Here is a 13,820-nt window from a genome sequence, read left to right as displayed (position 1 = left end):
TGTGTGAGCTCTAAAGTCACGGGTAATCTTGTGAAAATTGATGGCAAGATGAATGCAGCATGTTATCAGAAAATACTGGCAGACAATTTGCATTCTTCTGCACGAAAGCTGCGCATGGGACACTCTTGGACTTTCCAGCACAACAATGACCCTAAGCACAAGGCCAAGTTGACCCTCCAGTGGATACAGCAGAAAAAGGTGAAGGTTCTGGAGTGGCCATCACAGTCTCCTGACTAAACTCTAACTAAATTACACAAATTTGCTGGGAATAAAATGCCCAAATACTTGATGCCCTGTTTGGGCCACTGAAAGGCACCTGGCTGAAAAGCCTTTACCAGGCAGTGCGCTGTCAGAGTCAAAGCTTTGGATTTAGACCAATTAACTCTGTATCCTGAGAACTTAGAAAAGGAATTAATAACTCTGTGGAGACAAGGCATAGATCTAGTAGGGTTGGAGATGGATAATAAAATATCATCTGCATAAAGCAGAAGCTTATGTGCCATACCTCCTGCCATCACCCCTGGAAAATCATCCCCCTTTCTTATCACGGCTGCTAATGGTTCTCAATAATGGGGAAAGAGGGCAACCCTGCTGGGTGCCTCTATCCAGAGTGAAATAATCTCAAATTAATCAATTTGTTTGTACCAACGCTACAGGGTGTCTATAAAGTAACTTAATCCATCCAATAAAAGTATTCCCGAACCCATATATTTCCAAAATCTTAAAAAGATAATCCCATTTTACCATATCAAACGCCTTTTCAGCGTCAAGTGAGATGGCAGCGACTGGAGTCTGATCATTCGCCACTGACCACATAATATTGATGAAACACCTAATGTTATCAGAAGAGCTGTGGCCCTGAATAAACCCCACCTGATCTATATGTATAAGAGATGTCTTAATCGGTTAGCCAACATTTTTTACAAATTTTAACGTCTAGCTGGATCAAGGAAATTGGATGGTAACTCTTACATTCACTTGGATCTTTGTAATTTTTAAGAATCAGACTGATCTGGGCTTGTGTCATGGTTGGCGGAAGCTTTCCATGCTTTAATGAATCTGTATAAACTTCTAGCAAAAGTGGAGCCAGTTCTGTAGCATAAGATCTAAAAAATTCAGCAGCAAAGCCATCTGGCCCTAGAGCCTTGCCTATAGGCAGGGCCTTAATTACCTCGTCAAGCTCCTCTAAGGTTCTCTCAGGATCAAGAGAATTTTTTTTGCTCAGTCGTCAGTTTAGGGAGTTCTAGAGGTTCCACAAAGTTTCTAATATCGTCATCAGCAGACGAAGATGTGGAACTATAAAGATCAAGATAGAACTCTTTAAAAGCATTATTGATATCAATGGCTGAGGTAAAAATTTCACCACCATCAGATTTCACTGAGGGAATGGTAGAAAAATACTCTCTCTGCTTTATATCTAGCCAAAAGTTTACCTGATTTGTCCCCTGACTCAAAATATGACTGTCTTGCCCTGAATAACCAAAACTCAACTTTCCATGACAAAATAGTATTATATCTGTATTTCAATCGGGTCAATTCTCTGAGGCCATCAGACGACATTTGGCACTTCATCTCTGCTTTGGCACTTTTAATATTCCCTTCCAACTCCATGAGTTTTTGTGCTTTGGATTTTTTAATGAATGAGGCATACTGTATGATCTGGCCCCTAAGAACTGCCTTAAGTGCCTCCCAAGCCACACCCACAGAGGATACTGAGGACCAGTTGGTCTCTATATAAACATTGATTTCAGCCTTTAACATTTGTTGGAATTCAGGATTTTGCAAAAGGGATACATTAAAGCACCAACTACATGATTTATTTTTCTCCGTATGTGGCAACACCTCTAAACTCACCAGGGCGTGATCTGAGACTAAGATGTTTCCAACAGAGCAATCCACAACTGATGAAATGAGGGACTTAGATATAAAAAAATCAATTCTAGAATAAATCTTATGGACTGACGAAAAGAATGTATAGTCCCTACCAGATGGGCTCAAAACCCGCCAAATATCTGTAAGATTTTTACACATCCTGTGAAGCGTCATTGTTGCTTTAGGGGGCTAACACACTTTTGCTTCACTATGATCAAGGACTGAGTCCATCAAAATATAAAAGTCTCCTCCCAATATTATATCATGAGGGGTGCCAGTGGCTTGCAACATCCCTTCAAGATCTATAAAAAAGCCCTGATCATCAGCATTAGGTGCATAAATATTAGCCAAAATCAACCTTTGCCCCTGAATTTCTGCTAAAACAATAATGAATCTTCCTACTTTATCTTTAATCTGTTTGAGACATTTGAATTGTAGATGTTTACTTATCAGTGTAATGACTCCCCTGCTCTTACTTGAGCCAGCACTTAAGAAAATATGTCCACCCCATATCTTCCCAAATTTTTCAGCTTCCTGCTGGGAAATATGCATTTCTTGAAGAAACACTATATCATATTTCTTACGTTTAAGTAAAGAAATAACCTTGCTTCTTTTTATGGGGTGCCCCAACCCATTCACATTCCACGTGGAGAAAGATAATCCACTCATATTAGCAGTTGACATTTTTATATAATGGAAAAAATAAATTATGTGTCAAAAATAAGATTATAAAGACCACATTCCAATATTAGTGCAACAATCAAACCCCGAACTCTCCCCCCAAACAAAACTAACAGAAAAAAGAAAAACTTTTGCATTAACCCTGTGCACGACAACGCCAACCGTCATCCATCCCTCTAAACTCAAAAAGTCCATGTACGCCTACGAGACTTCCGGCGGCAACTTTGCCGTCAGATTGCTCAAGTTCGGTGCTTCTATACTAATTTTGTGATGCAAAATTACACAACAGAAAATACTTTGTAAAACAAACCCCAGCCAATAGGCAGAATAAACACAAAGAAAATGAAGATTCATTCACAGAACTGTCTTGAAGGTGTGTTCCTCCACAAAACAAGCTCCAGCCACTAGCGGAATAGGGCAAAAAAATAAATAAAAATAAATAAATTAAAAAAGCTGTTCAGTTTCCTCAGACAGTCAAACGAGTGTTCAGTGAGCTGGCTGTTCATGAGTGTAGCAGATGACGTAATCCTCCCAATGTCCTGCAAAAATACTCCACAAAACAAACTCCAGCCAATAGGAGGCATAAGAACAAAGAACGAGCAGATTCATCCACAACTGTCACGAAGCAGTGTTGTCCCGGTTCCTCGGACAGTCAAGAGTGTATTCAGCGAATCAAGTTCACTCAGAGGCCACATAAGAAACACACCATGACTTCCTCAGTCCATCAACTTTATAAAAGACATCGCTAGTTGTGGGCATGTAGATATTTTGCGGCCATACTTAGTATCCATTCTCAATCTGGCCGGGAACTTCAGTGTAAATGCGATCTTTCGCCAATGCAAAATTTTCTTGAAGGAGTGTTATTCCACAAAACAAACTCCAGCCGCTAGGCGTAACCGGAACAAAAAGAAACAAAAATGGCGCCCAGCTTCCTCAGACAGCCAAGAGTAAGTACAGTGAGTCAATTTACTCTGGGGCCAAATGAGAAACACCAAATGGCTTACTCACTCCAATATTTTTATGAAGGACAGTGCTTGATTGGGACTTGTATTTACTTTGCGGCCATCCTTAGTATCTATTCTCAGTTTGGTCGGAAACATCAGTGCAAAAGCAATCTTCCGTTGATGTAAGAGTTTCTTGTATTCCTTGAATTGATCATGTTTCTCTCTTGTCAAATTCACAAAGTCTGGGAACAAGAAAATGTTGTGATTCTTCCAAGAAAGCCTTCCATTACTCCTCACCTCGCGCAACACAAGATCTTTATCGGATGATCTCAGAAATTTGGCCAGAATTGATCGGAGCCTGTCTTCCTCAGCGGATCTGCGAGCCGGAACTCTGTGAGCTCGCTCGATTCTCAGCTTATGGCCTGTTATGTTGAGCAGACTCCGGGAGAGCTCGTCTAGGAATTTCACCAAATCTCTGCCTTTTTCATGATCAGGAATTCCAACAATCCGGATGTTATTTCAGTGGCTCTGATTCTCAAGGTCTTCCAGTTTTTCAAAAACGCATTAGTGGATTAGCAGATAATTCCCTCTCCGATGACTCAAATAATTGATCCATTTCTCGACGTCCAACAATCTTGTAACCAACTCAGAAAATGAAGTTTCCATCGTCGTAATTGATCGACATATTACAGCAAGATCTTCTAAGTCAGAAACAACTTTCGTCAGCATCACAGACATGTTGGAAAGTTGCCGCTGATTTCTCCCGCCACACCGTCCAAACCGAGTCCCTGGTCCGCAGGCCCGTCAGAGTTTTCAGCTTGAGCACGTGTGTCTTTTAATGTCTCCAGAGCCCAAGGATTTTGAATTACTTTGCTATGTTGACTTCAAAGAACAAATATGTAGCAGGGTGTATCGAATCTCAGCGGATTATAACACAAAAATAATTAAAAACTAGCAAAGTCCACAGAGCTCGTCATTTACACATCCGTTCCTCACATGGAGTCACGTGACTCCCAGTTGATGTGAACATTAACTGTAGCTCCTGACCCATATCTGGATGATTTTATGTACTGCTGCGACATGATTGGCTGATTAGATAATTGCATGGATGATTGTTGGTGCCAAATGGGCTGGAATGAGTATTTCTGTAACTGCTGATCTCCTGGGATTTTCACACACAACAGTCTCTAGAATTTACTCCGAATGGTTCTAAAAACAAAAAACATCCAGTGAGCGGCAGTTCTGTGGACGGAAACACCTTGTTGATGAGAGAGGTCAAAAGAGAATGGCCAGACTGGTTCAAACTGACAAAGTCTACGGTCACTCAGATAACCACTCTTTACAATTGTGGTGAGAAGAATATCATCTCAGAATGCTATTCTGAGATGCGGGTTGGTGCTGTTTTGGCGGCATGAGGGGGACCTACACAATATTAGGCAGGTGGTTTTAATGTTGTGGCTATTTGGTGTATATATATATATATATATATAAAGCTGCAGAAGAGATTCTCTATCATCTGAGAGCTGAAATGGTGAAGTATTCAAAGTTTAAGGCGAGGAACAGGAAGGCTGCTGTTTCGAAACCCATGAGGAATGACTGAGCACCAGAAAGAGAAACTAAGCGATTCACAAAATGTCCCGTAGCTTTTTACGGCTGGTTAGGACACTGTGAAAGTAGCCTTGATTAGAAGAGTCTAATAAATGACTTTCTTTTTAAACTACTTATTTAAAAATAGCTGTGAAATATGTAATAACTCAAGGTTAGAAGGTTATTATTAAATTATAATAAATTGTTTTTTCTGCTGTATTACATTTACTATTGAGTTATTCCATGTCAAATCAACCAAATTTCAGAAACTTCCCAGGCTGAGATTTTTTATTCATTAATTAATTTGATTTGATGTCTTAAGGAAAACAAAAGATGAAGCCAAAATATTAAAAGCCATGGATCAATATTTACAGAATAATCCATTATTTTATAGAGTGGGTCAAATTTACAATTTTCACATTTGATTCTGGAGCGAAACTACAGGTAAAAAAAAAAAAAAAAAAACTTAGAAAAGTGTCAGCGTCATTATTTTATTTTTACACAGAGATAGGTAGATCTATTACTAAAATTTGTTGACTTTAGCACCCCTTGTAATGGTCAAAAAATTGGAAAAAAACACTTTTTTTTTTTACATTGTTTTACCACAGTTGGAGTGCCTATAACTCCAGTATCTTTAAGTATTAAAGATATCTTAATACCCTTTTAGATTCTGGTTCAGAATGAACTCTTATTTTTGTATAATCATTTTTAAGGCCCTATATGTTTCAATCCTAGAGATATGGGGCTCTCAATTGCAGCTTCATGTGTCAATTGTTAAGTGATACATATTTTCATTGGTTGAAAACCAAAACTGTCACATGGGGTGAAGCTTTTCTTGTCCTACAAAACAAAGGACTGAAGAACAAATAACATGAAAACTAGAAATGTGCATTTATTTAATGACATAAAACAATGTCAAAATCTCCATAAAATCTATATCAAAAACTACATTTTGAGGGGGCTTCTGGTTGTTGACACAGAATGAATGTTCCATTAAATATTGAACAGAAAATGAATTGCATTGTCTACACAAAATCATTTAAATATCTGTCTAAGCTCCAGGAAGTCTTCATATTATAACGTCTGAAATCTTCTGATAGTAAAAGTTGGTCAGATAAACTCACACCCAAATGTCTGCACCATTTAGGTTTTTCAGTTTTATTTCCTCCTCAAGTGGGTTTATTAGTTTTATCTAAAACACAATAAGAGTCTGAGGAGTCATATAAAAACATTTCCACTCACATACATAAACATATCTTGATTTTAACATGTTCTGAAGAAAACCTTATGGTTAGAGGTTTGTAAAAATGGCTCACTTGGAGTAAAATGATAAAAGACTATGCAAACAACAAACTCGAAGCAACGGTTGATGAAATATAATTATTGTCTTCATACAGCGTCAAATAAAAGTTCAGGAAGAACATGTTAATACGTCAGTCATATCAGGGTGTAAAAACAGATCACACATTAAACCTAACTCATTACACTTCAAGTAGTTTGGGGTTTTGACAGAATTTTCATTTTAGGTGAACTATCGCTTTAATAAAAAAATAGGGCAACACTTAAATCTCATGCAGTGTGATTGCTGCACCCCTTAACAGACAAGTACTAACACAATGACTGTTTCTAGTAATCTGTTTAATTAGAAGTCAGTGCATGTGAAAAATTTAGGGTTTCAATGTTTCTAACACAGACATGATCAACATAAACATGATCAACATAAACTCTTCCAGTAAAATTTCAATTAAATAAAACTATATTTACACTCAATGCATTCAGTTACAACTCAAATGCAGTCTTCATCTAAAACACATGTTTTGTGCACTATTATCTACAAACATGTGAGGCAGCTTTACACTGGACAGTTGCTACACTGACAGTTCATTCAGCCAATCATAACACTGTATGAAGCTCCACTTGATCAATCACAAGACTTCAGTAGATGGGAATCCCGGAACAAACTTTTCCATTAAAAAAAGCGTCAGCATGATGAGCTCAGTGGCAATGAAGATCTGCTTCTGTGTGCACATCTTTCAGCTCTCGGATGACTCCAGGATTTTCTCAGCATCTTTAAGAACCACCTGACCTCCGTTAGCTTGTTCACCAGCGTCGCCATCACGACCCCTGCGAGCCTGAGAGAGAAAGATAGTAGAAAAACATGGCTGCAAATCACAATCAACTATATTGACCACGTTTCCTAGATTTGTCTCGCTCACTCTTCCTGTTATTCTCCAGGAAATGAGCTTTTCGCCATGTAAAGATCATCTCAACCAATCAGACTTGACATGAAGTTAAAGAGAAGCATCTAAAGCATCTAGAGATACATGCACTACTACATTGCATCAGGGTGTAAAAATGTGGAAATTCTGGATTCTTCAAGGTCTTGAGGTCTGGTCTGCTGTAGTGCATGTATGTCTATAAGCAAAGCAGAGCATGTCAACAGCTGGACATACATTGTGAAAAAAAAAGTGAAAAAAATACTCTCAAAACATTCATTTCATTGAGTTCCTCAGATTGCCACAAAAGCGAAACTTTTCTGTTCATGGTGCCTCAAACGTCTAATTATAGAATCAAGGAAACTTCAACATACATTTCATGTTTCCTGTAGAATATTACTGAAGGAAGCACTGGCAGACTTAAGTGTTCTTGCAGGAAGTTATGGGTTACTTTTCATAAGTTCTTCAGAGAACTAACCTTCTTGAAATATCGCCTAGAGGTTCTCCAATTCGTTACATCAGTGTGGCATGTGAGAAAACTCGAAGGTTGCCTTAAGAGTTATAGATAGATCTGCAGCTGGCTGCAAGAAGCCCCTTTAGTTAAGAAAACCCTGAGAGATAAAAGGAAGTGTAGGTCTCTGGAACAATAAGGGGCATTTCCCAACCAGGACAGGCTCAATAAAAGCCGTACAACTGTATCTAAGGGTTTTCCAACATAATTGACATGTTGCATGTTTCAGTACTCTTAACATCGATGCCATTCCGTCAAATTCATGACAAGAGTCATCTATCATCAGACATTAGTGCATCAGTTAAAGTGCGTTTACCTTTTCCTGTGGCGTGACTAAAAATGCGTTGCGTCAGCAGCCTCAAAGAAATGTGTTCTAATCCCATGGAAACCAGGAAGTAATTGAATTTACATAAATCAATGATTCTACCTAACCCTAAACCTACCCGTACCTCAACCCTCACCCGAATCCAAACACTAACCCTACTCCTAAACCTACCCGTACCTCAACCCTCACCATTAACCCTAACCCGAATCCAAACACTAACCCTACTCCTAAACCTACCTGTACCTCAACCCTCACCATTAACCCTAACCCCAATCCAAACACTAACCCTACTCCTAAACCTACCTGTACCACAACCCTCATCATTAACCCTAACCCGAATCCAAACACTAACCCTACTCCTAAACCTACCCGTAACTCAACCTCAGTACCAGCAAATGTGAATCTTGTGAGAATTTTACAGATTAATAGAAATGTAGTTACACAATAAATATATTGTATTTTAATGTTAGTACGTAGTAGTTAAAGACAAGTAGGGCCAAGCATTTTGATCCAACGAATTTAATAAGTCGTTCATGTGAACATCTTCAAATCTATGGCAAATTTTGGTGAAAGGTGAGGAGTTTGCATCCCTGACATTATTTACAACTAAAACCAACTCCCTTTTGGCACCCCTCTGTGGATATTTCACCTGGAAACTGAAGTGCATACGTGCCGATACATTCAACAACACTTCTAACTTCAGCCACTGGAGGCAGTGCTTCAAATTTCAGCAAGCACAGACTGATTTCAGATAAAGAACTTTCGACCTGCAGTTGCCAAATTCACAGTCTGGGTTTTATTAAGAGGTTTCTTGAAATTGACCCTGAGCCGGTCTGTTTCACAAAACATCCTACAGGAAATACCTTCTCACCACACCATGAGTTAACATAAGTTTTAGTTCATTCATTTATTCATGGTGAATTTGATTAGGATGTTGAAAAGCATTTCACAGTTTAGAATCATCTTGATTCAACATTAGTGATATATGGAAGTAATTTGATCATGTTGAAAAGGACATCACAGACAGTCAAGCTCTCTAGCGTTTTAAAGTACAGTCTTTTGACCGAAAGCTTGTACAGACACACTGCAACTGCTTACTGATCCTCTTTTAGCACAATAAATGGCAGGCGCATGCACAGACGATGCACAAAGAGTTTGTACAGCCAATAGTCTACATATGACTCCAAAGCGATTAAATTGTCAATTCAGTGCTCTATTAGGAAACCTACAAAAATCAATTTGATGCATGTCTGGGAGGACTCAACTGTTCATGATCACAGCATGTGGAAAACAGAAGTATACTTTGGCCTTAAGATTGCTTAAAGATTTAGGATGGGGGAAATCTACATTTAAATAGTTTTATTTACATCAACAAACAGAAGATTTGTGCTAAACAAGATTTGATCTGGGTTAGAAAATGGATCACAGCAATTGTTTCAGTGTTTGTATGCGCACTGAAAGTTCCCCCAACCTAAAAGAAGAGTTGAAGAGTTAAAGGGACAGTTCACCCCACAAAATTAATGTCTTTATATTACTCCAAAGTTATTTGTCTTTCTTCCTGCCACAGAACAAATACACACACACAATTATGTTAGACAGATAGCCTCAGTCACCATTCAATTAATTGTATGCAAAAATATGCAATGAAAGCTATACAGGTTTGGAACAACATGAGAGTGAGTAAATGATGACAGTGTATTTTTGGGTGAACGGTCTCTTTAAGCATGTGAACTTCATACCCGGTAGGACACAGTGAGCAGACAGAGAGAAGCTGCTTGTTGAAGCTTGTTTATTTGTGAACAATTAAAAGCCTTAAAATCATTTACGCATTAAAATATTAAGACACTTTTGTGAATATTCAGGAGATGGAGGCACAGTGAAAGAGAATGCACAAAAACATGGTCCCACACAAACACTTTGGCCTTTCAGCCAATTAGAACAAGGCACGGAGCCTGAGCACATCTAACTCTGACCAAAACCAGCTGTAAACAAACATGTTATCCCAAAATATCTGCATATAGTCTCTCGTTCTCTCTCTCTCTCCAGGAGATGATAATAAACGTTAGTTTAGGTGAATCTCACTGGCAAATGTTCAGATCATATTTCAACAAATTTTACAGATTTTGCAAATCATATTCTATATTTAATAAGCGTTTTTTCCTTTGTTTTTGGGTTGAAATATGAAATGTATGAGTGAGCTTCTAAACAGCGCTCGGAGTGACGTCCACTTGACCTCTTACTGGCATTTAAAACAATATTACAAAATCACAAAGAAATAAAATCCATAAAACAAAATACTGCTAAAAACGTAATAACTCAAGCTTTTTTAAAAACCTTCTTTAAAAAAAAGAATCTATTTTAATCTTGTTTGAACTGCAGTTACACTGAAGCACCACTAGAGGACCTGAATGAAAACCACCTGAGCGTGATAATAAACGTGTGTATGTTTGTGTGAGAGTGTGTCTGACTGTTGTGTTGTGTGTGTGTGAGTGTGTGAGAGAGAGAGAGAGTGTGTGCGTGTGTGAGTATGTGTTGTGTGTGAGTGTTGTGCGAGTGTGTGTTATGTTATGTGAGTGTTGTGTGTGTGTGAGTGTTGTGTTGTGTGTGTGTGTGTTATGTTATGCGAGTGTGTGTGTGTGTGTGTGTTGTGTTATGTGGGTATGGAAGTGGTTTTGCCTGTTCGTGTGCAACACCAAGCCGTTTCCGTTCCAGCCGTGCAGACAAATGTTCAAATATTTACGATTAGCATGCACGCGCACGCACACACACGCACGCACACACTGAACACTGTACATCTGTTCGACTGTAAAGTACCTCAACATAACACAGATGTTATACATACACACGCGATCTGGTGGTTTAGTATCACTCAACTCAATGACACTGCAGTATGTTACAGTCACCTCTAAATAAAAGAAACATAAGAAATTATATTTCTTTTATAAAGATAAGAAAAATATGCTTTTATAATGTATGTAAAATAAATATACTTTTAGGACCATTCAGATTTTTTTGCACTGTGATATATTCATGAAAATTAAGCAACTTTACCCCACAATTATCTTTATTATAATGCATCCATGTTATACTTTATAATTTATAGCATTAAAAAAAAAAATTTCAAGAAAATTGACTGACTGTTCAAATGACAAATGATTCAATTAGCATTAAAGGCAATACATGAAATGCTACAATGATGCATAATTACTTTCCTTTAAAACAGTTTTTACATTACAGTAATGATTAACTGGGGGGAAATATGCTTAATCATAAAAATAAATTAAATAAATCTTAAATGGTCCTAAAAATAGACTTTTTCTTTAATCCTAAATCAACATTTTTAATTTCCTTTGATTTTTGGGTAAAAATAAGACCTGGAGATGACAACAAACTCAGAAAAATGTTCAGCTCATGTTTCAACAACAACAACAAAATAATAATTATTATTATTATTATTTTGTATAAAGAAAATGAAGCCTATTTTTTAATGAAGCCTATTTTAATATTTTTTACAAAGTCACATTATAATTTTCATGAAACACATTTCGCTCCCAAATTGTCATTACTGAACTTAAAATAAATCATACATTTAAGTATAATTTTAAGTGTACTGAATGTAATTTATGCTGAAGTTTATTTAAAAAATAAAAAAAGTGTCATGACGGGACGATATTATACTACATTTTCAATACAAATGACATTAAAATGTAAATGCTAAAAAGTATATTGAAGTGGTTCTAATAATAATAATGTTGTTTCTTTAATGAATTACACTAAAGAGAAATGCTAAATGTGCTTAACTCATTAAAATAATGTCACAATGCCAAAAATATTAATAGTCCAAAAAATAGTCTTTTACTTATACAAATCAATTTCTTTTTTCTTTCTTTTGATTTTGATGTGAAATATGAGCTGGAGATGAAAGATTCACATGTAGACACTCAACACTGCAGTCGCTGTTAATGCAATATAATCCTGTGTATCATATAAACATCACCAGTCTGCACACCGCTCAGCAAGTGTTATCACAAAGGTTAGTGAGCGTCTGAGGTGACAGGAAACAGGAAACAGAATCTTCAGTGAGTTGATCGGGTTAAAATGTTAAAGATCAGAGTGATTATTGATTGAAATGATTTCAGTCGCGAGGATTTAAATGCAACTAAATTTACATACGACCCATGAGTCCTGCAGCACACGCCGTCTCCGCTGAGCACAGAGAAAATAAAAACAAAAGAACAATTAGAAACACACTGGTGAAGAAAACAAAAAAAGGCAACACAAATTAAACACACATACAGTATCAAGTATACAGTGGTCAATGAAAGTACCCGGATTGAACAACTGATAAAACCTCTATTAACATCAGTTAACCAGGTGCAACGGAGACGGATTGTTTTGCGACTGCTTTATAACGGTTTCCTCAGCGTATTAATAGTTCAGCAGGCATGCAAGATTTATTTCGGCCACGTCCACAATAAAAAGTTTTCATGTAAAAGTGCATTGATTTAGCTGCGATTACACCTCTAGCACGCCGCTATTCTCGACTGAAAATGGGGACTTTTAAAAATGCTCTCTGGTAACACATACTTGGAAAACGATGACTTTAGGAAACGGAAAACGGGAGTTTACAACCGAAAACATATTAGACATATTATAATGCATTTCGTTTGAAAACACATCGATTTCACCATGTTTACACCTCTAATCCACACTGGAATGGCGTTTTCCTTCAGCGAAAACGATAAGAAACTGAAAGCTGAGTTTTCAAACAAAATCGTATTATAATCGTAATATGTTCGTTTATGCATCGATATCGCTACTTTTATGCCTCATATCCACACTGGTGTTTTTCTTCCACTGGAAACGATGGCTTTAGGATATGGAAAACAGAGTATTATAGGTATTATAATCATATGTTTTTGTTTGAAATCACATCGATTTTATATATTTACACCTCTTATCCACACAAGAACAGTGTTTTCCGTCAGTGAAAACAGACTTTTGAAAACGCTCTATTAAAGCATACTAAAAAAAGATGACATTAGGAAACGGAAAACGGTATTTTAAACCGAAAACATTAACATGGACGTGGCTTTAGTTAGTTGTTAGTAGCTGAGATTGTGATTACATTTCTAGATTCATACACAAGGTAGTTTAGGTTAGTTCACTTTATTTCTCGTTGCGATGGCCGATTTAGGTGTTGGTGGTAAATATTAGTAAGAACTTCTGAAGCAAAAGCTTGTTTGAAGCTAACATGCTCTGAAAAAGAAAGTATTTAAAATAAAAAAATGTAGCAAACACTTTGCAAAATGTTCAAAAAGCTAAATCACGACAATTTTTACATATTCCAATAACCCCTTTCCTCTATGATATACATGACTATCTGAATGAGTTCTTGCGTGATGTTTGGGCGTAAATACGTGACTGTCAAGATTTTGGGGTTTAAATTAGTTTGCGCTGCCGGAGAAACTCTCGGATACTAATTCATCCAGGACTAAAGGGGGCGCTTGAGGCCAGGTTTGAGACTGCCGTGGTGATTGTTGTCATGGTGACTGTGGGTTCCGTCGCTCTCTGAGAATACCTCTTGCTCAAGGGTGTTGAAGCGGACGCCCGAGTGCTCGCCCTTCTGGTGCTTAGGCCGACATGCGATGCAGAGGATGCGTTTGAAGGTGTTGCGCATGTCT

General features: G+C 37.5%; 1 protein-coding gene across 9 annotated transcripts in view; it reads right to left on the bottom strand.

Moving 5' to 3' along the window:
- Positions 1-6,250: 6,250 nt before the first annotated feature.
- LOC127444400 (lysophosphatidic acid receptor 2-like) overlaps positions 6,251-13,820 on the bottom strand; it is a 35,583-nt gene continuing 28,013 nt past the window's right edge. Inside the window, exons 4-6 of one of the 9 annotated variants that reach the window (XM_051703760.1) lie at positions 13,718-13,820; positions 12,310-12,342; positions 6,251-7,216 (exon numbers count right to left, since the gene is read on the bottom strand). The exon at positions 13,718-13,820 is cut by the window's right edge and continues 154 nt beyond it. In XM_051703760.1, coding sequence (XP_051559720.1) covers positions 7,118-7,216; positions 12,310-12,342; positions 13,718-13,820 — 235 coding nt within the window. In that variant the 3' untranslated portion in view covers positions 6,251-7,117. The other 8 variants (XR_007897804.1, XR_007897808.1, XR_007897809.1 and 5 more) reach the window with 8 other exon arrangements.

This window comes from Myxocyprinus asiaticus, chromosome 7 (genome assembly GCF_019703515.2).
Source record: "Myxocyprinus asiaticus isolate MX2 ecotype Aquarium Trade chromosome 7, UBuf_Myxa_2, whole genome shotgun sequence".
NCBI classification, from domain to species: domain Eukaryota; kingdom Metazoa; phylum Chordata; class Actinopteri; order Cypriniformes; family Catostomidae; genus Myxocyprinus; species Myxocyprinus asiaticus.
The sequence above is the reverse complement of the archived record's forward strand: the minus strand, read 5'-3'. Positions and strand labels throughout refer to the sequence as shown.